Genomic DNA, 25,000 nt, shown 5'->3' with positions numbered 1-25,000 from the left:
TTAGGATAGGTCTCGGTGTGGGTCTGTTTGAGTTCTCCCTGTTTGGCACCCTCTGAGCCTCCTGGACTTGGATATCGGATTCCTTCTTTAGAGCTGGGAAATTTTCAGTCATGCTTTCTTCAAATACCTTTTCGACCCCCTTGCTTCTTCCTTCCCCTTCTGGAACCCCTATTGTGCGTAGATGGGCACGCTTTCGATGGTCCCGTAGGTCCCTGAGATTGTTTTCGTTGTTCTTTATTTGTTTTTCTCTCAGCTGTTCTGATTGGGTTCTTTCTGTTGTCCTGTCTTCTGGGCCACTTATTCGCTCCTCGGTGTGATCTAGCCTCCTTTGGACAGCCTTTAGACCACTTCTCATGTCAGCCAGTGAGCTGACCAGTTCTCCTTGACTCTTCTTTAGAGCTTCGATTTCGTTTTTGACGTACAGTATACATCTAAACACTATCACTTGGAGTTCCTTCGGTACTTGGATCTCTCCTTTTTTGAAATCTTGATCTAGCAGGCCATCCGTGTCTATTTTGTGGATCGTGCTTTCAGGGAATTTCTCTGGCTCTTTTCATTGGGAGTGGTTCCTCTGCTTCCTCATGCTGCTCCTATCTCTCTGGCACTGTGGCTTAAGGAGTATCAGTTATCTATTGTGGTCCTTAAGGAGTTTAGGTATTTATCTAAAGCCTATACAGGAATAAAACTTTAAAAGGGGGGGAGAGGGAGAGGGAGAGGGAGAGGGAGAGGGAGAGGGAGAGAGAGAGAGAGAGAGAGAGAGAGAGAGAGAGAGAGAGAGAGAGAGAGAGAGAGAGAGAGAGAGAGAGAGGGAGGGAGGGAGGGAGAGGGAGAGGGAGATAGAGGGAGACGGAGAGGGGGATAGGGGGAGAGAGAGAGACAGAGACAGAGACGGTGGGAGGGGGAGGGGGGTGGGGGAGCCGGATTTTAAAAGAATGGAGGAAAAAAAGGTTTGAAAAGAGTGTACAAGCAATAATAGAAGAGCAAGTGGAAGCAGAAGAGCGATCGAGGTGAGACGTCTTCTAAAAGCCTTTAAAAAATAGAAAAGATCAGAAAATAAAGCACAATTGTTTCAAAAGTAAATTTTTAAAAGGTAATCGGAAATAGAACAGACTTTAACAAGAGATAAAACACAGGATTTGAAAAGGAGGGAGAAAGAAAAGGTTTGAAGACACTGTGTAATCAATAATAGAAGAGTAAGTGGAAGCAGAAGAGCGATCGAGTTGAGACGTCTTTTAATAACCTTAATAAAAAGGAGAAAAAAGATCGAGAAACGATATCTGAAACCTGTAAATAATCAATAACAGGAGATCTAAACCAAGAGAAGAGAAAAAGGAAAGGGGGTGGATGTTTAAAAATAATAATAATAAAAAGATTTTCAAGGAAACATTTAAAAGGGATTAAAACCGTCAACGTAGACGACTGTTCAAAAGTCAAGGTTAAAAAGGTAACAGAAGGTAAAACCGATAGAAGAGAGATTAAAAAAGAGAAAGGAAAAGGAAAAAAAAAAAGGGGGGGGGGACGTGTTCCCGGCACCGCGGTCGGATGCTGCGTTCCTCCCGGGAAGGAGGGTGGCTGGCTGGCCGCCCGCCCTCTCCCGGCCCCGGTCGTTCCGCTGCTCCGTGCGGCTGTGTGCTCCGACTCGGGTCGGCGGCGCTCCTCTCCGTAGGTGGGCTCGGGGAAGACCGTGGAACCGCCCCGCCCCTAGCTGCGTCCCAAAACTCGGCTCCTTCTTAGTCATGGTGGCGCGAGTTCTCTGAGGTACCGGGGCAGAAATATCCTATCTGCCTCGGGCTGTAAACGAATCTCAGTCCTGCCTAGAAGGCTGCGGAGCCCCCGGGTGCGGATTCGAGTCTCGGCCCCGCCCCCGCCCGCATGCTGCACGCCAGAGGCTATGGCGGCTGTGGCTGCGTCCCGCCTCTCTTCTCGCGAGAAGCGCCGGTGATGGCGCCGCGGATCTGAGGAGACGGAGGCTACGGCGCCCCTCCCCCCAGGGCACACCGGCCGTGTTGCTTTGCCTTTCTTTTCCCGTCATGTATGGGGGGGGCGGGTTGTTCTGCTCTGTATCCCCTCCCGGCCGCCGCCCCGGTCCTCCGCCCGGCTCGTGCGGCCTGTCCCGGCCCCTGGCTGCCGGCCTGCGACTCGGGCTGGGTGTCGCGGGGACCCTCTGTGCCCGTTTCACTTGGGTCGGTCGGTCAAGGGGTGCTCTGGGTAGATCTGAGGCTCGGGGGCGCCCCCTCCGTCCCGTCGGCCTCTCCGTTGGAGAGGGGCAGTTTTGGCGAACGAGCCCTATTCCTCCTCTGCCGCTCCCTCCCCGCGGGACCGGTCCCTCCCGCACTGTTTTGCTTTTTACTCTTTCTTTTCTCCTTTTCTCCTACCAGATTTTGGGCGTCTTTGTCTTTCGAAGAGGGCGGTGTTCTGTCGGAGTTCCGCAGGTGCTCTGATTGGCCGAGTGGGTCCGTCGATGTGAGTTTTGGTGTATTTGTGGGAGAGGGTGAGCTACGAGTGTCCTTCTACTCCGCCGTCTTGCTTCTCCGCGGGTTATTTTTGAAGAGTAGGTGCTGGGGATTGAACCCTGGGCCTTTATTTTTTGCATGCTAAGCACGGGCTGTACTGCTGGATCTCTAGGCCCTCCCCACCGCAACACCCCCCCCCCCCCTTTCCCACCGCCTCCATAGTACTCGATGAATCTCCTGACTAGATATCTATGCTTCCTTGGAATGGGGCCGTCCGTTTCTTCATCGGATGGATGGACGTCTGTGGATTCGTCTCGTTTCTCTCCACTGCGGTGGGTGGCATCGGGGCGTGGGGTGGGGTTGAGTGGCGTGGGCTGGGAACTGTTCTTCACGTGTAGAGGTGGAGCGGAGCGATGAGGATGGTGACTTTTTCCCCCGAGTGCTCACGCCGGGTGATGGAGGCCTGTGGTCTCACTTGGAAGAGGACTCGGGTGACTGGAACAGAGCCCGTGTGGGGTCGTTGTGGAGGGAGGAACTCCACCCCCCCAGCCCCAGCCCCAGCCCCAGCCCCGGCACTTGTACCTCATCGAGGGACGGTCGGCCGAAAACAAATGAAAGCTGTCAGAGGTGGAGGTGGGGGTGGGGGTGGGGGTGAAGGGGTGTGTGTGTGTGTGTGTGTGTGTGTGTGTGTGTGTGTGTGTGTGTGTCCCCGTTCCCCGTACCACAGTCCCTGGTCGAGGCCCCCCGAGCGGAGAAACGCACGCCAGGCCGTCCGTGCTCCTGGTTGTCCGGCCGCGTGTCCCCGCCGCCCAGAGATCCCGAACCGTCCCGCTCGCTCCCCTGCCGGGTGCCGTGTGCCACCTGCCTGTCGGCCGGGCGCTATTTTAGACACTGCGAAGAAGTCGGCCGGACGGCCGGGCCGGGCCGGGCCGGGCCGGGCCGAGCCGAGCCGAGCCGAGCCGAGCACGTCCAGGCCGAGGTGGGTGGTGCTGGGTTCGGAGGAGTGGGGTACAAGCGGGAGGCGGGCGTCGATGGAGGGGAGGGGGAGGAGGAGGGGGAGCAGGGATGACGATGGGCTGGGGGGCTTGGCGTGTGGGGTGGGGGTGGGAGGGATGGTAGCCATCCTATGACTTTCTCTCCCCACCCCGCCTTTGGCAAGTCTGTTAGAGTGACGAGGTTGTGCTGGTTTCTGGCTGGTGCACACCATAGTGATTGTGTTCTTCTTTTTCCTGGTCTTTTTCAGGAACCCTCGTCCCGAGGGACTGAATCTAGTGCCCTGTGCTGCGCGGTACGACCTAGGGGTCGAATCTGCCAGGAGAGGTCTTACAAGGATCTGGAGGATCCTGGAAAACTGCTACCATCCGGAATCCTACATGGATATTCAAGATCTTGCGGATGGATGGACGGACGGAAGACGGATCGAATGGAGGCCCCGCCCCATCCCCTGGACCCCTTGGCCCAGGAGGATCGTGATGGGTCTGGAAAGGACTCTTCCGACGAGGGTCTCGGGATAGACTTTCTCGGTCCGCGGAAGGTGTTTCTGCACAAAGAGGAAGAGAGGGGCGTTCTCGGCAGGAGAGCCCGAACCGCCTCCTTTCAGGGATCCGCTCCAGTCTGGGTCGGGGTCGGGGTCAGAACGCGACCACCGACGGCTCCCCTCCCTCGTCTTGGCTCTCCAACTTGGGAAACCCTCCTCCCTGCCCCCTCACCCATCTTCTCGTCAGCCTGCCTCCAGCTTCCCCGTGCCAACTACCTCTCTCATGCTGCCGGACTTTCCTCCCCCTTGGGCCGCCAGGAAGCTCTCCCACTCCTCCACGTGCTTTGGCTTGGAATCCCTGACAAACACAAGCGGTGCTGGAGGGCGGGGCCGGGGGCGGTGGCAGAAGGACTCCCTTCATCTTATGGGAGCGACTTTTATCTCCATAGGTGGCGATTGAGAAAACACATAAAATCACTCAGAAGAATACCCATGTGTAGTCTCCCGGACCTAGATCCGTGTCTGTCTGTCTGTCTGTCTCTCTCTGTCTCTCTCTCCATTTCGCTATTCTGTGTGTGTGTGTGTGTGTGTGTGTGTGTGTGTGTGTGTGTGTGTGTGTGTGCCTTTCTGTCTGTCTCCCTTGTCTCTCTTTCCTCTCCTCTCCCCTCCTCTCCTCTTCCCTGTTCTCCCCTCCCTTCCCCCCTCACCCCTCCGCTCCTCTCTTCTCCCCTCTCCTCCACTCCTCTCCTCTCCCCTCGCCTCCTCTCGCTTCCCCTTCCCTCCCCTCTTTTCCCTCCTCTCCTTTCCTGTCCTCTCCCCTTTTATCCCTCCTCTCCTCTGCGCTCTCTCTCTCTCTCTCTCTCTCTCTCTCTCTCCCCCCTTCCCTTCCCTCCCTCCTCCCTACCCCCCAACCCCTACCTTCACAGGGCCTCATAGATTGCAATCGGTTTCCATGAAATGTGATGAAGAGGGAATGAAGTTTAGAATGATATCCCCATGCCATCGAAACCTTCTTCCCCAGGGATAGCGAGTTATTTGTGGTTGTGTTTGTTTTTGTTTTTCTTGTTGTTGTTTTGGGGTGCAACGAGGGCACAGGAGGCGTTGGGAGTGAGGGTGATGTTTCTCTTTCTGTCTGTCTCCTCCTTAGGAAGGATTTTAAGAGGAGGGAGGACTCACAGAAATCTACCATCTCGTCTCGTACTGCAGCTGTGTTTGAGCTTCCTATACGATCTGGGCGGAACACTCCCCACCCTCACCTCAAGCCGCCATCGCCGCCCCCTCAGCCCCCAGCACCCCCGTCCAGTCCCGCGCTTGGGGCGGTGGTTGGGCATGGGGGGATGTTGGCGGGGTGGTCGTTGGTGGGGGTTGGGGTGGTGGAGGAAACCGGAAAACAGACCACTGTGGCACGTGGCTGACTGGGGCTTCAGGGTGAAGGAGGATGAATAAAATGGCCGGAATTAGGCTAACGGATTGCTTCGTTTTTGGGCGGGGGGGGGGGAGAGGAGGGGAGGATCATTAGGTCATTCATTCATTCATTCATTTGCTTGGGGGGGGTGTCATTCGGTTTCTTATGCTCGCCCTTAAAACGGTCGACTCTTCTGACTGACCGGTTGCTGCTCACGGTTCCAGGCCCGTTGTTGAAACTGGAAGCTATCGATCTTACTGTTTCTACTGTATTTCAGTCATTGCAAGTCATCATCGTGCTGGGTCTCTGAGTCCTTCTCCGAGGAGAAGGTCGGTCACGGGACTACTGACCTGACAAAATAGCCTGAGTGACCAAGAAGGCCACACCTTGAGTGCTTATGAGATAATGAGATCTAACCGCCAGCCTCTATAGAATGGGTCACCTGGGAGGCATCGTGACACCATGCTGAGTCTTCTGATGAGAAAACGATTCTGTGGATGGTGATCGATGCTTGATTGTTTGAGCTATGGCTCTAGAACCACCCCACCCACTCCATCCCCAAGGTGGGTACACAGTTTTGAAGACGCTAGCCTGCTGTGAATCCCCTTTGCCCGGCAGAGCGATAAAATGACCTCTTTTCTTCTAAGCTCCAAGACCTTGTCTCTGGATTCTTGGGCTCATCGGGGACGGGGGCCGATCTTTCGGCAACAAGCGTGCTTCAGAAACAACGGATGCCCGAGAAGGACACTCTGCCTCTCCCTCTTCTTCCGGGCCTGAAATGGGGAGGAAAAAATATCGCTTCCCCTGGAAGCCGGAGTCCAGAGCCCGCCATCCGGAGGGACTTCTGGCTTGGCCTTCTCCTGGGGTGGGGGGAGGGCACGCCACCGCACGTGTTCTTTGTCAACTCCCCGTTTCTCTCTTCTCGAGTTATCTCTTTGGGAAGGCTCCCACACTGGATGAAAACAGACAGACAGACAGGCTGGTATCTCTCCCTACCCCACCCTTCGCCCCCCAAATGACTGATCTTCTGTCCCATCAAAATCACCACTTGTTTTCCAACGTGGCTTTCTTGGATCCTGGAGGACTGACATCAACTTAGAGCCAAGATGGGCACAGAACTGAAGGACCTTCTCGGCTGGCCTAAGAAGTCTGTCATCGTGATGTGGGAGGTATTCTTCGAGGGACCTATCTGACTAAGTGCTTGACGGCCTTTTGGACTTTGAACCAACTTGGAGATAGGAACTAGGATGAGAGGGCCCCCGAAATAGCTCAGCAAACTCTTCTCCACCCTTAGAAGAGAGACAGACAGATAGACAGACAGACAGAGAAAGAGAGAGAGAGAGAGAGAGAGAGAGACAGACAGACAGACAGACAGACAGACAGTGTGTGTGTGTGTGTGTGTGTGTGTGTGTGTGTGTGTGTGTGTGTGTCTGTCTGCCTGCCTGCCTGTCTGTCTGTCTGACGGTCTGTCGGTCTGTCTGCCTGCTTATTGTAGGAACTCTCTGTCAATGGAAGTATAGTTGACTTACAATGTTGTGTTCATTTATGACGTACGGCATAGTGATTCACTTATTCACACACACACACACACACACACACACACACACACACACACACACACGTATACTTTTTCAGGATAGGTTATTACAAGCTATTGAACATAGTTCCCTGTGCTAGACAGTAGGACCTACTTGTGTACCTAGTTTGTATAGGGTGGTTTATATCTGCTAATCCCAAACTCCTGATTTATCCCTCCGCCTTACCCCGTTCCTCCACCCTACCCTGTCCCCTGTGTTAACCATCGGTTTCTTTTCCATGTCTGCGAGTCCAGTCTGTTTCTGTTTTGTAAATAGGTTCCTTGGAGTCTTTTTAAAATGGAGTTATTTATGTATGGATGGGCGTCTTGACTTACTTTCAGATCCCACCTAGAAGTGATGGCATAGGATATCTGTCTTTCCCTGGGTGACTGACTTCACTAAAACTATGGAACGCTTCACGCATGGGCGTGTGTCGTCCACGTTCAGGGGCCGTGCTGATCTTCTCTGGATGGTTCCCATGTTAGTCTATGTCCTGTGGCAGCAAGTGCTTTCCTTAGGGTTTTTGTCTCAACCTGAAAGCCAGCCCGGAGACTGAAGGTCTTCTAGTTGCCTCCACTATCTGCCTAGGACCCTCTCCACGAATGTTTCCCATTTTCTCTCACCCTTTTGCCTTGGCATCATTGAGTACGAAAACGCTCCGTCTCCTGAAGCCTTGCAGACTGAAGCTGGACAACGGGAGGTAAACGTCAGAGAAATGGCCACAACAGCTCCTGTGGAAACCATCCTCGGGCCTGTTTTCGGGGGAGCCGCTCAGAGAGTTGAGCCGAACACCCCAGGACATCATCAGAGGCATTTCAAACTGCTCGAGCCGTTTCGATGACCCCGATGTGTGGAAATCTCCTACCAGACTGACCCCCTACTCCCGGCCCTGAATCTGGTTTCTCATCTGCTCCGACGATTCACCTTTGTGCTGTACTTTGGTTGTCCACACAAGTGCCTCTTAGGCGATACCTGACTGCTTGCTCCCTAGGCCTAGCTTCAGAAGCCCATCGACACCACCGCCTCCTGAGACGAGATACTACAACGGCAACAGTTTCCTTGAACAGACCTGTTCTCAGAACTAAGAAACTGGGTCCATGAAACGCAGGCCCCCTAGGAAACCATTCCCTCCCTCCTGCCCCCAGACCGCACGCACGCACGCACGGACGCACACGCACACGCACACGCACAGTCAACAGCCCAGCTTTTAATGTGTAAAACTTCCAGGGAAGTTACAGAATAGGGAAATGTTGGGGTCCAGAGTAGGCTGCCCCAAAATGTGCCCGATGGATTATGCTGAATGAAAGGGACTTCACAAGTGGCCAAGGGGGAGGGTATAGGTCAGTGGTAGAGTGTGTGCTTAGCAAGCAAGCACAAGGTCTTGGGTTAAATCCCCAGTACCTCCGGTCAAAAATAAATGCATAAAATCGAATTCCTCTCCCCGCCCGCCCCCCAAAGTATACACTGCTGTATGTCAACTCTGTCTCAATAAAACTGGAAGGAAAAAAAAGGAAGGAAAAAAAAAAAAAAGCATGATTTAACAAAAGAAAGAAACAAACAAAGAAAGAACTGCCCGAGGCAAGAGGAACACTCTGTCCCTCCTTTCTGCCTCCCTGGAAGCAGGGGAAAAAGAATTTTTTTTTTTTTTAAAGTCTCCCATCCCAGAGGAATCTATCAAGTCAGAGGTCTGCTTCCATGCCCTTCCATGATTCTCAAACGGTTTAGTGGGGTTTACCCAGGTTAGGAAAAGGAGGGGACTCCTTTGGCCTGAGACCAGGCGAGATTCTCCCCCTCCCTCCCGCCTCCCTCCGTGCAGTTGGGACGGGGTGGCCTAAGGGTGGGGAAATTGAAACCAAAAAACAAAAGCCGTTCAACGGAGAGGAGCCGGAGGCCAAGTCAAAGGCTCTGACCTGAGCACAGAGCTTTCTGCATTTGAATGAAGCGATTGAACGAGGCCCTGCCGAATGGATCCTCCTGACGTCCCCGCCCCCGCTTCCAGGAGACAGTCCAGTCGATTTAGGACCCGATTTGGGACCGATCGGTGGAGGAGGCCTGGGCGGCGGCGGCAGTGGCGGCGGCGGCGGCGGCGGCGGCGGAAGCAGCGGCGGGGGGCGGGGGGGGGGGTGCGCGGGCGGGGGCGGGACCAACGGTCGCTCCAGCTCTGCCTGCCTGCCTGCCTGCCTGCGGGGCTGAGGCCTGAGGGCCACGCTGGTTCCTGCCACTCAGGGAAACTTGTGCGGGTGTTGCCGAAAGATCGCCCCCCCCAACCCCGTCCCTGACGAGCCAAATAACCCAGAGACAGGGTCTTAGAGTTTAGAAGAAAAGAGGCAGCTTGATTGCTTTGCTGGGCAAAGGGGACTCACAGCAGGCTAGTAGTGCCTTCCAAACTGTGAACCCGTCTTGGGGTTGGGGTTTCATGCTTCTGTGGACGAACAGGTTGGAGCATGAAAGGGAATCACAACAGGCGGGAGCATAAAAGGTGCTCATGATCAACAAGGGTCTCTGATAAAACTTCCTCCTAAATCTGGATGAGTGTCTGGTAACATGGGACCTCCTGGTGGTCTAGTAGGTCATCAGCCCGTGACCTTCTTTCTCTGGTCAGACTCACCCGGCGGCACCAGCGCCACGGAGGAACTCGGGGTGGGGGGGTGGGAGGGGGCTGGTCGTTCTCCTGAGCTTATCCTCCCGTGACTCCCTTCCTGGGGAAAGACTCAGACGTCAAACATGATTGTCAATTTGAACGATCAGAGGAAGGTCCAATCAAACAGTTAGAATCGACAACTTTAGCTGCTTTGAACAGTGGGCCTGGGGCTGGGAGCGGTGTCTGGTCAGTCGAGTTTGCTGATCGTTCTAAAAGCAAGCAGTAAGCATAAAGCCCAAAATTGGCTTAGCCTAAGTGCGGCCACTTCATGATTCCTCCTTCACTGGGGGCCGAGGCGTGGGGGAGGGCGGGGGTGGGGGACACGACTGAGGTGGCGACGAACTTCTCCGTGAATGCTCGGAGCCGAACTGCTCTCTGGGCCTAGGTCCAAAAAAGGCCTGAGTCTCAGCTATGACAGGTTCTCTCTCTTTCTGGGCACATGGACTGACTCGCCCCGCATCCTCCCATCCTGTCAGACCCTTCGGACACGCACCTCCACCCGAGGAGTTCTTTGGCCTCGTCCAGAAAAAACAAACACACGCACGAACAAAACCAACCGAGCACACAGAAACCCTGATGATCTCCTTGGACCCCATTCACTTCGGAGAGTCCCTCTCGTAGAAATCCCCTCAGCTCGATGATTTCACCATAGCCGCCTCCCTTTCTCTGCCGCAGTGACCCCCACCCCCACCCCCACCCCTGCGTGGGCCCTGTCCCTCTACCTATCAAAAACCAAACCCCAGGAGAAAAGAAAATCAGAATGCTGCTTTGAGCCACTGGATCTGTGAAAGGAACCAAACAGAAAGCCGAAATAACCAAACCAGCCGAACACCAAAAGCGAACAGACAGATACCCCAGAAAGAAGGGCACGCTGACCCTGGCCCCTTTCCTTCCTGGAATCAGGACATAACATACATCTACACCCCCCCCCCTCCCCGGCCAGGGCCTGTCTTTGCTCAACCCAATAGAAGAGCATTTATGTTTTGCCAGTTTTCTGGGTCCTTCTTTGTTTCATAAAACTGAGAAGAAATACGTGTGGAAGTTCTCTCCTATGAATTGAACAGACTGAAGATCCTTTAAATAACCAAATGAGGTGGAAGTGCCGAGAGTACCATACGGGAACACACCGAGACACATCATCATCAAATTGACCAAAATTAAGGGTAAGGAGAAAATATTAAAATGAGCGAGAGAAAAGCAACAAATAACATACAAGGGAACTCCCGTAAGGTTATCAGCTGATTTTTCAGCAGAAACTCTACAGGCCAGAAGTGGGTGGCACAACATATTTAAAGTGATGAAAGGGGAAAAGTGACAGCCAAGAATACTCTACTCAGCAAGGCTCTCGTTCAGATTTGAGGGAGAAATCAAAAGCTTCACAGATAAACGAAAGCTACAAGATTTCAGCACCATCAAGCCGGCTTTACAAGGAATGTTAAAGGATCGTCTCAAGTCATCAAACCCTAAGAAAAGAGAACAAAAACATGACAGAGAAAGGGAGGGAGGGAGTGGGGAGAGAGAGAGAAAGAGAGAGAGAGAGAGGGAGAGAGAGAGAGAGAGGAGACCTACAAAAGATGGCTTTGCCTGTTTAGGGTCTTCCATTGTTCCTTATACATTTTGAAATTGTTTGTTCTAGTTCTGTGAGGAATGTCGTGAGTATTTTGACAGGGGTTGCACGGAACCTGCGGATTGCTTTGGGTAGTGTGGCCATTTTGATAGTATTGATTCTGCCAATGCAAGAGCACAAGACAGCTTTCCATTTCTTTGTGTCATTTCAGATTCTGGAGTATAGGTAACCTCCTCGATTAAGTTTATTTCTAGGCATTTTACTGTTTTTGACGCAATGGAAGTGTTTATCCCAGTTATAAAATTCTGGTTTTTAAAGTGGAGGAGGGGAAAAAAAAAAAAAAAAAAAAAGGAAAGGAAAGGCCACAAATGGCAAAATATCCTTCTTTCTTACGGGTGAATTGTATTCCATTCCGTGTGTGTATATGTGTGTGTGTGTGTGTGTGTGTGTGTGTGTGTGTGTGTGTGTGTGTGTGTCCCCTCTTTTTATCTATTCAAATATTGATGTGCACTTAGGATGCTTCCGTATCTTGGCCATTATAAATGATGTTGCTGTTAATAGCAGGGTGTGTGTATCTTTTTGAATTCATCCTTATTTTGCGGTTGGCTTTATTCCTTTGATAACTATGTAAGTTTAAAAAGCTAAAGCGCTAAACCTTCCTGGAAACAATGAACAGTACGTATATGTAAATTAAAAAATATGTGTGCAGTAAAAAATTAAAAAATAAATACATGAATAAAAAAGAAAGAAAGACAAGGAAATTAGCTATCAAGCCATGAAAGACATGGAAGAAACTTAGAAGACATCTTACTAAATCAAAGAAACCGGTCTGAAAATGTTACCAACTGGACAATTCCAACCAAAGGACATCCTGGAAAAGGCAAAGCTCTAGAAACAATAAAAAGATCGTGGTATCCAGGGGTTTGGGGAGAGGGAGGGAAGGAGGAATGAACAGATACAGCGTGTGGGATTTTTTTAAGGCGATGAAATTATTCCGTCGGATACCATAGTGGTGGCTACATGTCATTATGCATTTGTCAAAACCCATAGAACGTACGACATCAAGAGTGAACCGTCATGTAAACTATGGACTTTGATTGATAATAGCGTGTCCATGTCGGACCATCAGTTTGACCAAATAGGCCACACTGATGAGGGATGTTGAGGGGAGGGGAGGATATATGTGTGGGTGGGGAGGGCTGTGTGAGAACTCTCTGTATTTTCTGCTCAATTCTGCTGTGAGCCTGAAACTGCTCTAGGAAATAAAGTCTATTAATCAAAAAACAAAAACAAGAACAAACACAACGAAACAAAACAAAACAGCCAAATGAGGTGAACCAGGATTCAGTCATCCAAAATGGAGCTGGACGGCCAGTGGGAGGAACTTGGTTACAGACATAGTCTTGTTTCGGGGAGGGGCACGTTGTCCCCTCCCTCTACACATCTTGAGTCCTCTGGGCTGGACTGATCCAAAAATGGACCCCAGACGGATCGTTGAGCAGGAGCGACAGGGAACCTCCTGTCTTTCATTCAAGCACTCATGTGTCCCCGAAGCAGGCAGCTTTTCTCCGTTTTAGGACAAGAAATCAGCCCTTTGTGCGAAATGGACCGGGCTGAGAGACTTTGGTTTTGGGTGACCCGTCTGTGAAGAATCGAGACGGAGTTTGGGTTTTGGGGGGGGAAGCCCCTGAAAGAAGTCACGAGGTTGGTTGGTTTTCTCTAGGCTTCCGGGGCCTGAAGGCTCTCAGTGGGAGATCAGGGTGATTTCCTAAGTCCAGATGCAGGGAGGGCACCCTCCACGGAAGTGATTGATTTCCCGCTTTCAGGGAGACAGAAAGAAGAGTCTGAGGGTCCGGTCCCTCTTGCGTCTGCTGGCCGGCCCCTCGGCTTCTTCGGTCACTCTCATTTCTAACCTATCCGTGTGCCACGGAGGCACATACATGTTTGGGGTGGCCTCCCCTGGGTCCCGACACCGGCATCCATGGGGGGAGGGGGGGCATGAGTGGTCAGAACTGTATCAAGCTCAAGGGCGCCACCAACCGGTTTCAAAAACAAATCTGCCAGCAGCTGCTAGCTGCAGCCTTGTCGTTTCAAAGTTCCCGCCTTGCTCTTGTGGTGTTTTCTTTCGTTTCCCCTTCTCCACTTGCCCCGTGGGGTAGTCTGGTGACACACACTTCCAGTGCTTCTTTCTTGCATCTGTGTCTCCTGGGCTGCAGTCCTAAGAACCCCCCCATCCCCCCCCGGCCCCCCCCCCCCAATAAGCTCGTTTCTTTACCCTCCACCAGGTCTCCTGGCTTGGGAATCTCGGTTCACACCATGTGTCTCGTGTCCTCTCTGAATTCATGGGCCCAGCCATCCACCCTAAGGAGACGGAGGGAGGGAAGGAAGGCTTTGACCTGGCGACCTTCCTTGCCGGCATCCTCCGGATTTCGGACCCTTCAGTGTGCCACCCGCCACCCGCCATACCACCCTCACCCTGAGGCCTAGCCCTCGGGGCTCCGTCCACGCGGAAACCTGAACGCGGACGGACGGACCTGGATGGCGGGCGGGGTGGGGGTGGGGGGTGGAGGGGCTTGCTTCATCACCGCCGGAACCGTGGAGGCGACCGAGACAGACGCGTCCTTCAAGAGGTGAAGGGACACGTAGCCCGGGCTAGGTCCGTGCCACGGCATGTGATTTGGCTCTAAAAAGGAAACCAGGGGCCCGTGGAGCCGAGAGACCTGTGGGAGACAGGCGGGGCAGTTTCTGCGTGCACATGACTCCCTGAAAGGAGCCAATCTGAAAAGGTGGCATCCTGTAGGGTACCGGCTCTGGATGACGTTCATTCTCAAAAGGGCAAAAGCCCAGAGAGGGTGAAAAGATGAGTGGGGTTGTGTGTGTGCGGGGGTGAAGGTTGTGTCTCTCTCTCTCTCTTTCTCTCTCTCTCTCTCTCTCTCTCTCTCTCTCTCTCTCTGTGTGTGTGTGTGTGTGTGTGTGTGTGTGTGTGAGTGTGCGCGCGTGCGTGTGTGTGTGTGTGTGTGTGTGTGTGTGTGTGTGTGTGTTGTGGCGGGGGGGGTTGTTGATGAATAGGTGGAGCACAGGGGACTTTTAAGCAGCGAAACCCTCCGGTAGGTAGGCCCACGATGGGATGAAAACCAACGTGTTGGGTATGGCATTCCCTAAGATGGGGTGAACTGAAAGAACCCTTCTGGGTGTCTGCCCCTCAGCCGAAGTTTAAAGTCCTTCCTAAAGCCAGAAGGTAAAGACCCCCGTGAGCAATCTGAGCGGCCATTGCTGAGGGGTAAGAGCGAGGCCAGTGAATCCAGTGAAAGACTGACTGACTGACGTGGGGTCCTGGGTCCCTCGGCTCGACCCCCTTCCCCGGGAAACCGAAGCCTTCGACGCAGGGATGCGCTTTGACACGCTTATGTCTCATCAGAGAAGGTTTCTTCTGCCTGGCATTGTGTGACGGGGCCGAGAAACCCGTCCTCTCCTCCTTTGCATGAGGTAGCCGTCGCTCCCGCCTTGGCGCAGCGGTGAAGAAGGCTACCAGAAACACGGTTCTGCGTTTCTCTCTATACCGTGGGCGAGCGTCACGGCTTTTCCTTGCGTTTCACCATGCAGTCAGAGGGCATTATCAAAACTAAGCGTGCCATCCAAATTTTCCTTTTCCTTTTTTAAAGTGACTGTCAAGAACTTAGGCAGCATCGAGTGAAAACGTTGGGCACCTTCATCTCTTGGTTTGTATGGAGCCAGCTAGGTCATCAGACCCACATCACCATGATTTCTGAATTCTAAGATACTTTCCAATCCATGATATTGTACATTCCTGGGTCCTGGGATGTCATTCTGGTTGATCAGGTCAAAGGGAATGTGTCCCTCCGTAGCACTGATTAACACGTCAGCTTATTTAAACGACAACAGAGGAAATTCCCTTCGGGCGATATTCATTCCACACGCTCAAGGAAACCGATAGGTTGTGTGCCTGAGCCCACACAGTGTGACGCAAGAACGGGGTGGGGGTTGAGGGAGGGGGAACTCTGGCTAGTGTCCGGGACCTAACGGGAGATAGAGTGGAGGGTGATTTTTGCCCTTCTTCAGGGTCAGGGTGAATCGGCCCGAGGTTGACTTGTGCGCTCAGAAAGAGGGCCTTTATCGGATGCCCCGAGCCGACTTTTCTTTTCTTCTTCTTCTTCTTTTCTTTTTTCAGTTTTATTGATATAGGTTTGACATACAGCCCTCTATCAGTTTCAGGTGTACAGCACAATGATTTGACTTCCATAGATTGTGAAGTGATTATTAGGTAACTTTAGTGAACATGAAACAACGATATTTTAAAAGGGGGTTTAATCAACAGAACTGCTGTTTATGATGATCATCTATTCCTAAGAGAAAGGACAGATGAACACTCCAAAATGCAGGAAGTGCATAGGCACAGAATGATGAACAATCTTTACCCGTGCAGACGTTTTGACACCAGGATACGTGGAAAGCTGAAGTCTTAGAACATAGAAATATTTGGCTCTCCATTTGACCTGGAAATCTCCTTGTTGGAAAGAAGCTAATTTCTCCTCCTCATCCTCGTCCTCGTCCTCTTCCTCCTCCTGTCTTTTTAATTTAAAAAACAAATTTTTTTTTTAACAAAAAGTTTTTATCTTTTTGAAGGGGGGACGGGTCGTTAGGTGTCTTTATCTACGTTTTAAGTAATTATTTAGATTTATTCTACGTTTTCAGTGGTGGTAGTGGGGACTGAGCCCAAGGCCTTGTGCATGCTGAGCACGCACTCTACCGCAGAGCTCTACGCTTTCCCAGAAAGGAGCAAATTCCTAAACATAGAGCTGGATGAGCAGGTCAGCTTTTTGATCTCATAGAAGCAGCGGCCCTGTTCTCTGGGGGAACCGTCCTTATCTTGTCCGTCTCGACAACGTCAGAAACGTCTACATAGCTCACAATGGCCTGAGACTGAGGCCAGGGGGCTGAATCAGGTAGAACCTGAAACCAAATGGAAGAAACAAAAAAAGGGGGGGGGGGCACGCGGAGGCCTTTTTAAACGTGCACACTGCTGCGAGGGCTCCCTCGTCGAAACTCTAATTCGCAGCCTTCTTAAGGAGAAATATACATCTGAAACGTCTTTTTTTCCACGCAGAGTTTAAAAGCTTTCACCCTCCGAGCCGAAAAACCTTACCCGTCCCATCGGTTCTTTCTAAGTGAGTGGGTTCTCTAGTGTCCTACGCGTCTGCTGGGAAACAAGCTGCTGGAAAACAAGCAACTAGAAACCAAGCTGCACCAACATTTCCATGAGCTTAAAATCTTACATTCACACTTAACTTGCTTAAAAATGCACACGCTTGCTTTGTTTTCATGTTTTACACAGTAGATGACCTAGAACATGCATGATGCTAAAGAAATTGTGTGAGGGGCAATCCTGAGATTGACCGTGAGGGCACAAAGGATGGCAGATATTTCCTTAGGGTAAAACAATGGACGGTCATGGGAAGCCAGATCAGCCATTAACAGAACTTGGTTCTGGCAGGAAAGCATGCGGTTTAACCCCGGGGAAATATTTGCTATCTCGAGATGTCCCAGAGGCAATCACAGGATATACGCTTAGAAATTTTGCATCCCCGGAGGAGGGTGATTGTTCCTGGAAGGGTTAGGCCTGAAATGAATCAGTTAGCCAGCAAGCAGAACTTCGTGCTTCTGGTATGAAATATCTAAAGCCCCACCTCTTTGATCGCATATCTTTTTTTTTTTTTTCCCCCCCTGAGCCGTAGACTCCCAATAAACAGGCTGTCGACCAGGCTTTTGGCACTCTAGATCCACGAGACCTTGAGTCCCCTGGTCCCATTTTTGCTCTTTACTTTGTCTCTTTGTTTCTTAATTCTTGCGTCGCCCGTCCTCAGACACGGTCCCGAACTGCGCTGGACGCAGCACCCGTCCTACCCGACTCATGAGTGACCTATAGTTTTTAAATGAAAGCTACAAAGTCTCTGGTCATGTCGATCTGCTGGTCTCGTCTGTATGAGACAGGGCATTACCTGAGTTTCAGAGACATACACAGACACACACAGACAGACAGACACACACACACACGCGCGCGCGCGCGCGCACACACACACACACACACACACACACTCTAAAGGGAAAAAAGAACAAAGAAAGAGAAAGAGAAAGAAAAAGGCTCAGGGGAATAAAGGATTCGCTTGCTCTCTGTGACATGACCCAGCAGACCTAGTTGTCACAAGACAGGAAGCTCAACTCTCCATGTTCACATTATGTGTTCCTGAGCTTTCTTGCAGAAAATTCTCATGCATTTCTTTCCCCTCACGGAAGTCTTCTCTATTCCCCACAGAGCCTGGGGCGATGGCTCTGCACCCTGGAGGCGCCTGCGGCCGAGCCAAGATATTGGATGATTTGTGGAAGTGATCAGTGATCCTGAGACAAAGCCCTTCCTTTAGGTAGAAAAGCAAGTGGCCCCTGCTGCTCAGGGAGCTGGTGCTCCCCTTCCCCCCCTCCCGTCATGCCACCTTCTCCTTTGTGCACAAGCTATCGCTTTCGCAACAGAGCTTGGCTTGCCTGAGAGTCTTGTGGAAGCCATCCTCATTTCTATGGTACTGCCGTCCAAGGATCTGGAAAGGGCCCAGTCCCATGTATGCATGTAGGCACGTGTGTACGTCCCCGGCTTGTAGGCCTGACGTGTTTCTCCCTCCATATACACTTGCCAGAGTTCATTCACGAAAGAGCTCTATGGAACTGGTTTTCAAGGGAACATGCAGGCAGGGAATGCGAACAGGAAGGAACCCAAATGTTTTCCTTCAGGTTGACATGATCTGGGACAGATCCTTCCATCCAGAAAACCAAATGTCAAGGGATTGGTCTCGTGAAAAGAGCCATGTCTTGATTGTGATGAGCAGCGTTCGAGGTGAAACTTTTTGCCTCCCTAGGTTTACCCCGAATCCTTGAAGTTCCTGTGGGTTACCTCTGTCATGAAATGTGTCAGCCAGAAAAATAAAATAAAATAAAATAAAATAAAATAAAATAAAATAAAATAAAATAAAATAAAGAGTCTGGGAGCGATGGCTGGCTCGGTCTCAAGTCTCAGGAAGTGTTCACATCCCAAGCAGTCCTGGGGGGTAGTGTGTGTGTTGGGGGAGGGGGGAGGCGGCCCGTCTCTGAAAAATTGGTGCCTCCTCCACGTAGTTTTTGGTCCCTTGCAACTGGAGCGTCTGGCGACGTCCCTGGAATGTTTAGATCGTTTCCAAAGAAGATGAGATACGGAAGCGTTCGTTCCTGGCTCCATGAGTCGAAGGGGACGTGCTTTGATATCCTTCTGATAGGAAAGACTCGAGATCTGTCAGTGTGTTGGCCGACATGACTGGTATACCTTCGGAGGACGGATGGACCGACAGACAGACAGACAGACAGACAGACCGGAATACACACATACTTACTTACTTACATACGTACGTACGTACATACGTACATACATACGTATGTGCATACATACATATATACATACAAGTAAAATAAAATAAAATAAAATAAAATAAAACAAAACAAAACAAAACAAAACAAAAGGATGCTGTGAGGAGAAAGTGTCTGTTTCTGGCTAGGACCAAATCGTGTCCGTACGTGGACCGGTTGGGAAACACTTGTGTCCCAGACGGTTCACCGTGACTTCCTCGTGAACATTTGCTGTGACCGATTCGGGCTTGCTTCGGAATAGTCACGGTCTCCGGAATAGTCACGGTCTCGTTCTGAGGAACGTCTCCTGGAAAGCATGTGGAGACCATCTTCGTCTGCCGTCCTTAGGAAACGTTCCAGCAGAGCGGGTGTCCGAGAGCCTCTAGGGGCGATGGCTATGCTTAATGGACTTCTGTCCATCTTCAGGCCGAATTTCGTGGAAGCATGCTGATCTGGCCAGCTGACAAGTCTGAATGGGGGTGATTTTTGGTAGAAATGCGCGTCCTTGGAGAGACCAGGGGAAGGGGAGCATGTCTCAGTGGAAACTCTCGTACAGCGTGATAGAGATGAGAATGCGGTTCTGTGTCATCATCTTTGCGTGCTTCCCGCCACCCTCCCCCTCCCCACCCCGCCCTGCCTTCCACTGATACGCTGGGCCACGTCACGCGTGCTTCGAGTTTTCTCCGATAGTTGGCCAACGCTCTTCCGACTCCCGTTGCCCATGGTTCTCCCGCTTTGGACTTGGCATCCTCGAGAACCAAAGCCGCCCTTTCCCTGAAGCCCCGCCGAGCCGGACTGAGCAGCTGGACATCTGCTGGAGAGAGATCACTGCCGTGTCCCCTCTCGAGACCCTCCTCCTGCCCATTGCTGTGGAGGCCGCTTGGAAAGTGGACCTGAACCCGCATGCGTTTTTCAGGCCGCCCGAGCCTCTTCGAGCCCGACGCCTAGACATCTTCCAGAGTGGTGGCGCTCCGGACTCACACCCGGGGTTTCTCGTTGGCTTCGGCCACGGACCTTTGTCTTCCTGGAACGAAAGACCAGACCGGTTTCATCAGGTGGAACCATCTGCCTGGTGGCGGGACTGTCGTGGAGCCCTATGGACCACCCCGAAATGTATGTGCAGCCCAAGGGTGATCTCTCCAGCTGAACAACCATCGAGGCCCAAAAGGATCCCCCCCCCGCCCCCGCCCCGGGAAGAAAGAAACTTTGACCTTGACCCTTAGCTGCCCGAATGAGAATTTGGATCGGGGTTGGGTAGGGTGATGGAGATCTCCCTTGGCCCAGTTCCCGTGCGCAGGACTTTCAATGACTGTGTCTTCCTGAAAGGACACCCGCCCCCTGACCATGCTGTCTCGTCATCAGTTTGTTTCCACGAGGGATGAAGTGTCATTGTGTGCACGGCAAAGTTGGCCGCTGCCTGTTCGGTCCGCCATCGCTCCGTAAAGGACCGAGGAAGTGTGCGTCGTGACCAGTGACAGATTTCGGAGCCCGTGGGTGGTGGACGGGTGTGTATCTGTTATCCAGGTCACGCGCGACGCGGTGTGTCGTGGTGTGGCCCGCCCGGCCACCCCACCTCCCTTCCCCCATGGAAAATCAAGAGAGAGTATTGCCCGAGACAGACGAAAGTGCAGCCACGAAACCTAAAAGGATGACCCTGGATGTCAACTTGGAGGTGGCTAGGAGACGGCTGAGCATGCATAGGACCACACTGCCACCGTGTGGGATGCTGCACATGTGTCGCCGTCGTGGTTTTCAGCTCCTCCACCTATTGCCCTCACCTACATCCACTCTTTATCTCACTGAACTCTTTTTGAACTCTTTTTTTTTTTTTGGGAAGACAGTGAGAATTTTCTCTCTCTCTCTCTCTCTCCCTCCCTCCCTCCCTCCCTCCCTCTCTCTCTCTCTCTCTCTCTCTCTCTCTCTCTCTCTCCCCCCTACTCTCTCTCATAATTGACCTGACAATAGGATGTCAGTTTTCACGTGTCCAACATAGCGATTCGGGATTCTTCCATGTTCCACGATGATCACCGCGATGAGTCTGGTTACGGATCCGTCACCGGACAGCGTCATGACAATAGTATGGATTGACTCGACTCGCCCTGCTGTCCATGACAACCCGTGATTAATGTATTTAATAATTGGAGATAACTGGAAGCTTGTACTTATTCCTCTCCCTCACCCATTGCACTCATTGTTCCTTCTTGGTATCCATGAGCCTGTTTCAGCTTCCTTGCATATGTTCCTGCGTATTGTCTTGGGGATTCTGCCTCGAAGTGACAACATCCCTCTTGGACTTAGGTCACTTGGTTAACATCATCCCCTCAAGGTGTAGGTCTCTCCAGACCACGTGACACTGTCCATTCGTCCATCCGCGGGCCCTTAGTGGAACTGCCGGGTCTTCCAGGAGTTTCCTGTGGGATGTTTTGAGGGACTTCTGTCCTGTATTCCCTAATGGCTTTCCTCCACCTCCGTTTTGCCCTCTCCCCCTCGCCCCCACCGCCAACCCCTGTTCCGTGTTGCCTTCTGTCTTCTGTCGGAGAGCGGATTCTGTCAGGTATGAGTCCATAGCTCTGTGTCCGCCCGCCAGCCCGCCCACCCGGCCCCATCGAACGGTGGTCTCTATCACATGTTCCGTCAGAAGCAGGCACTTTCTGCTTGTTTTTGGAACTTGCTGTCGTGATTCCAGGTTCTGGGCCTGTCTGGATATCTCTTAAAAACAGAAATGCGTGCGTTTTCCCCCTTTTTTAATTGTTTTTGTTTACTTATTTATGTATTTACTTGCTTACTTATTTACATGTATTTATTTATTTAGGCTTTTTTTTGTTGTTGTTGTTCTTGTTGCTGTTGTTGTTTTTGGTTGTTGTTTGCTTATTCGGGGAGGGGAGGTAATTCGTTTCTTTTGCTGGTTTGTTGCCTGACTTAGTGATTGCCTGACTCACCGACTTCCTTATTTACTTGAACGGAGGTCCTGAAGATCGAACCCTGGACCTTGCGCGTGCTGGACAGGCACTCTGCCGCTGAGTTCTACACACCATCCTCCCCCGCCCCCGCCCCTTCCCCATTTGGATACAAAATAATTTTTTTTTTCTTTTAAACTGAAAAAGTCAGTTTGGGTCTCCTGCCCGTGTTTCATCATTGGTTTGTTGGCTTCTAGGAGGTGGAGTTGACCGAGTTCTTGGACTGTTTAGGAGAGGAACCCCTGATGGGCTGTGGTGGTGCTTTTTCTACATTTTTGTTTGTTTGTTTGTTTGTTTGTTGTTGTTGTTGTTTTTTGTTAAAACCCCAGAGTAAGTTCTACAACTTGATTTCCCTTTGGTGGTGGGTTTTGTCGTTTGTTTTCATGTTTTTTTTTTTTTTTTCCACATGGAGCTACAGTTTCCTTGTCCACGTGTGACTGTGTGTCAAACACACACACCGACACACACACACAGACACAGACACGGGCACACATGCACACACAGACACGCGGATGCCCATGCACAGTGTTGTTCTGTGTAGATGCACTGAACCTCGATTTACCGAGCGGGTGGCTATCGACTCGCCCCCCCCCCCCCCCAACCGCCGCCCGCATTTTTTTGTTTTTCCTCCTCCTCCCTGTGGTTGTGGTCAGCCGTGCTGACGTCCGTGTTCTCACGACCGACCGCGAGTGCGTTTTCCCCACGCGCCCATTTGTTGTCTTTGGGCTTTGTCGCGATCTGTGCCAAGATCGATTTTTCTTTCCACTTCGATGGGGTTGACGGTCTTCATCCTTTCTTTTCTAGCTTCTGGGCTTTGCCTGTCTGCTTTCAAAAGACCTCCTGCATTCGAGAGGACGGACTCCAAAGCCGATTCCTGCGTTGTTCTCGGAGCGCTCGCCTGGTTTCGGTTTGCCAGCCCCCGCCTTCCCTCCCTGTTTCCCTCCTCCCCTTCCCACCCCCCCCCCCCCCCGCCGCCGGGAACCCGGGATCTCGTCCTGGTCGCTCTGGGCCACCCGCCGGCGTGTCCGTGTGATCTCCCCCGCCCGGGGAATCGCGTGGGGAGCGCGTCCCCTTCGCGGCAGCCGCCCGCCCGGCCGGCCGTGTCTTGCCAAACCCCGGCTCCCTCCGTCCTCCCCGCCCTGATCTGCTGCCGGGGTGGGTCGCGTCGCGTCGCGTCGCCTCATGCCGCCGTGCCGTGCCGTGCCGTGACGAGGGTGAGCGGGCTCCGAGGCGGACGCCACGGGGTCGCGCCGGCCGGCCGCCCGGCGCCTCAGCCCGGGACGGTCTCGGGCGTTTGGGCGGCCGGCGGTCGGGATCGGTTCCGGGGACGTTGGCGACGGCTGTCGGGCGCCATCTGGCTGCCGCTCTTGAGATCGTCCCTCTTCTCCCGAGCGTCGGCGACCTCGGCAAGGGATGGGGCTCGGCGGCGGGGCCCGAGGCAGACTTCGGGGAGGCTGGCGACACCGGCGGTGACAGTCCCCGTGGCGCTGAGCCGCGGGCGCGTCCTGCTCTCGGCGCAGATTGGACTCGCAGGCTGATGAGGGGGTGACTGTCGCCGCGCTCCCGGGATCTCGTGTGTAGGGGGAAGCCGTGTGGCCTGGCCTGGTCGACCAGCATCCGCCTGTGCCCCTGCAGCCGCGGGGACCGACCCGAGCCGATCGGACACGGCCTGCGCCGTGCCGCCGCGGGGGAAAGGGACGGGGTGTCCCGCGCCCGGGCCGCCGGCGGCTAGGTGGTCCGGCCCTCGTCTGTGTCCCTTGGACGACTGCTCCCGAGGCGAGGAGCGGCCCGGGCCCAGTGCGGTGAGGCCGGGGACGGGCGCGCTGGGGTTCCCGGTCGTCGGAGGCGCCTCCTTGGATGAAATGTTTTCTGAGTCCCGATGGACCCGGAGACGTGGCTGGGCCGGCCCCTGTTGGCGCGGGAGGCCAGGGAGGGCGCCCCCCGGCCCGTAAGCCTGCCCGCGTGGGTTCCGGTGGCATTTGAGGGACCGAGACTTCATCCGGACTCGGGGACCGGCACGGGGGCGTCCTGCGAGGGATGTGGGGGAGGCAGGCTTTCCCCGGCCCGGTGCTCGGGAGCGGTCCCTCGTGGGGGGCCCTCTCCTCGGAGGCGCCTCTGTGGCATCTCCCCGAGTCCCCGGCCACGCGGGCGAGAAACGGGCAGGGCGTCCCCGGCCCGATCCCGTCTCCCTCTCGTCCCTTCCCCTTCCCCTTCCCCTTCCCCTTCCCCTTCCCCTTCCCCTTCCCCTTCCCCTTCCCCTTCCCATTCCCACTGCTCCTCCTCAACCCCTCCCCCTCCCCCTCCCCCCCCCCCGGTCGATCAGATGGCCCCCGAGAGCTTCGGGGCTGCCATTTATGGGGGTAGGGCTGGGGGCAGGTGGCCGGACCGAGGTCCCGGGGCCCCCCCTGCAAATCGTGGACCCGACCCGTTTCCGGGCGCTGTCATTTTTCCTTTCGTGTTGGGCATTTTCTGCCAGCAGATAGGTGCTGACACGGTCTTTCTCGGTGTCTGTCACCGAGTGTTGGGTCTCCGGACGCGTGTGGGGCTCTTGGGCTTTGTCTCTGCGTGAGCCCTGGCCTGGTAGAAGCTGACTCTGCTTCTGACACTTGAGCCGCCCGCTCGGGCCTGCGCGCCGGCTCTCGTGTGTGCGTCCGGCTGACGTGGCCCGTGGTGCCGCCTCCGGTCTCTGGTGGCCCGAGGGCGGTGGGGTGAGGTGGCGGCGTGGGTCTTTTACCCCGTGCGCTCCCTGCCGCAGGCACCCGGTGGTGGCCGGCACGACCCCACCCTCCCAGGCTCCGTGCCGCGTGTCAGGCATTCTCCGCCTGGGGTCGTTGGCCACTCTCCTCGTAGAGGAACGAGGAGTGGGTGGCGCCTGGCGAGGCTGAAGCAGGCCCCCCTCTGGTGGTTGTCCTCGCCGGGCCCTCCCTTCTGGCTCTGGGGCTTCCCTGCCCCATGGCTCGCTCGCTCGCTCGCTCACCTGACCGATGTGGTGACGTCATGCTCTCCTGGGCCGGGCCTAAGCCGCGCCAGACGAGGGACGGGACGTTCATGGTGAACGTGGCCTCTCTTCTCGTTCTGCCTGCGGGCCCCTCGCCTCTCCTCCACCGCCCGTGGGTGGCGGGGGCAAGGAAGGGGTGCGGACTCCGGCCCGACCTCGGTCTCCCGTGCCTCGTGGTGTCGGCGGGGCCGGGGTCTTGTGACGCGGCAGACACCTCTCGCCTCCTCGCCTGCTCGGCGTCTTGTCTCGCGAGCGGCCCTCCCCCGCGGTGGGGGAGGGCTGCCCCCGCCGCCACGCCACGTATCCCCTCGCCGGGGTGCGAGCGTGTCTCGCCTTGGCCCTCTGTGGTGCCCCTGGAGCGCTCCAGGTTGTCCCTCAGGTGCCCGAGGCCGAGCGGTGGCATCGCTTCCCGTCCCCAGCGTGTCCTCTCGGGTAACCCCTGCGGTGGTCGTGTGTGCCGAGCCACTCTCTTGAGCAGTGGG

At 53.9% G+C, this 25,000-nt stretch overlaps 1 protein-coding gene and 1 non-coding gene across 3 annotated transcripts in view; one reads left to right on the top strand and one right to left on the bottom strand.

The window, feature by feature from the left end:
- The window catches only part of LOC140691458 (uncharacterized), a 23,068-nt gene extending 17,690 nt beyond the window's left edge, over positions 1 to 5,378 (top strand). The window contains exons 2-4 of one of the 2 annotated variants that reach the window (XM_072955087.1): positions 2,379 to 2,463; positions 2,676 to 2,785; positions 5,078 to 5,378. In XM_072955087.1, the coding sequence (XP_072811188.1) occupies positions 2,379 to 2,463; positions 2,676 to 2,785; positions 5,078 to 5,345 (463 nt within the window). In that variant the 3' untranslated portion in view covers positions 5,346 to 5,378. Of the gene's footprint in view, positions 1 to 1,797; positions 2,464 to 2,675; positions 2,786 to 5,077 lie in introns of those variants that run through there. The other variant, XM_072955086.1, reaches the window with a different exon arrangement.
- A 1,934-nt stretch (positions 5,379 to 7,312) lies between these two features.
- On the bottom strand, positions 7,313 to 7,421 carry LOC140691603 (U6 spliceosomal RNA). The gene has a single exon (XR_012067358.1). It is a non-coding gene; the product is annotated as a U6 spliceosomal RNA (small nuclear RNA).
- Between the last annotated feature and the right edge of the window lie 17,579 nt (positions 7,422 to 25,000).

The sequence above is a fragment of the Vicugna pacos genome, chromosome 35, assembly GCF_048564905.1.
Source record: "Vicugna pacos chromosome 35, VicPac4, whole genome shotgun sequence".
In the NCBI taxonomy this organism is placed as follows: domain Eukaryota; kingdom Metazoa; phylum Chordata; class Mammalia; order Artiodactyla; family Camelidae; genus Vicugna; species Vicugna pacos.
Note: the sequence above shows the minus strand (reverse complement) of the source record. Positions and strands in the feature narration are given on the sequence as shown.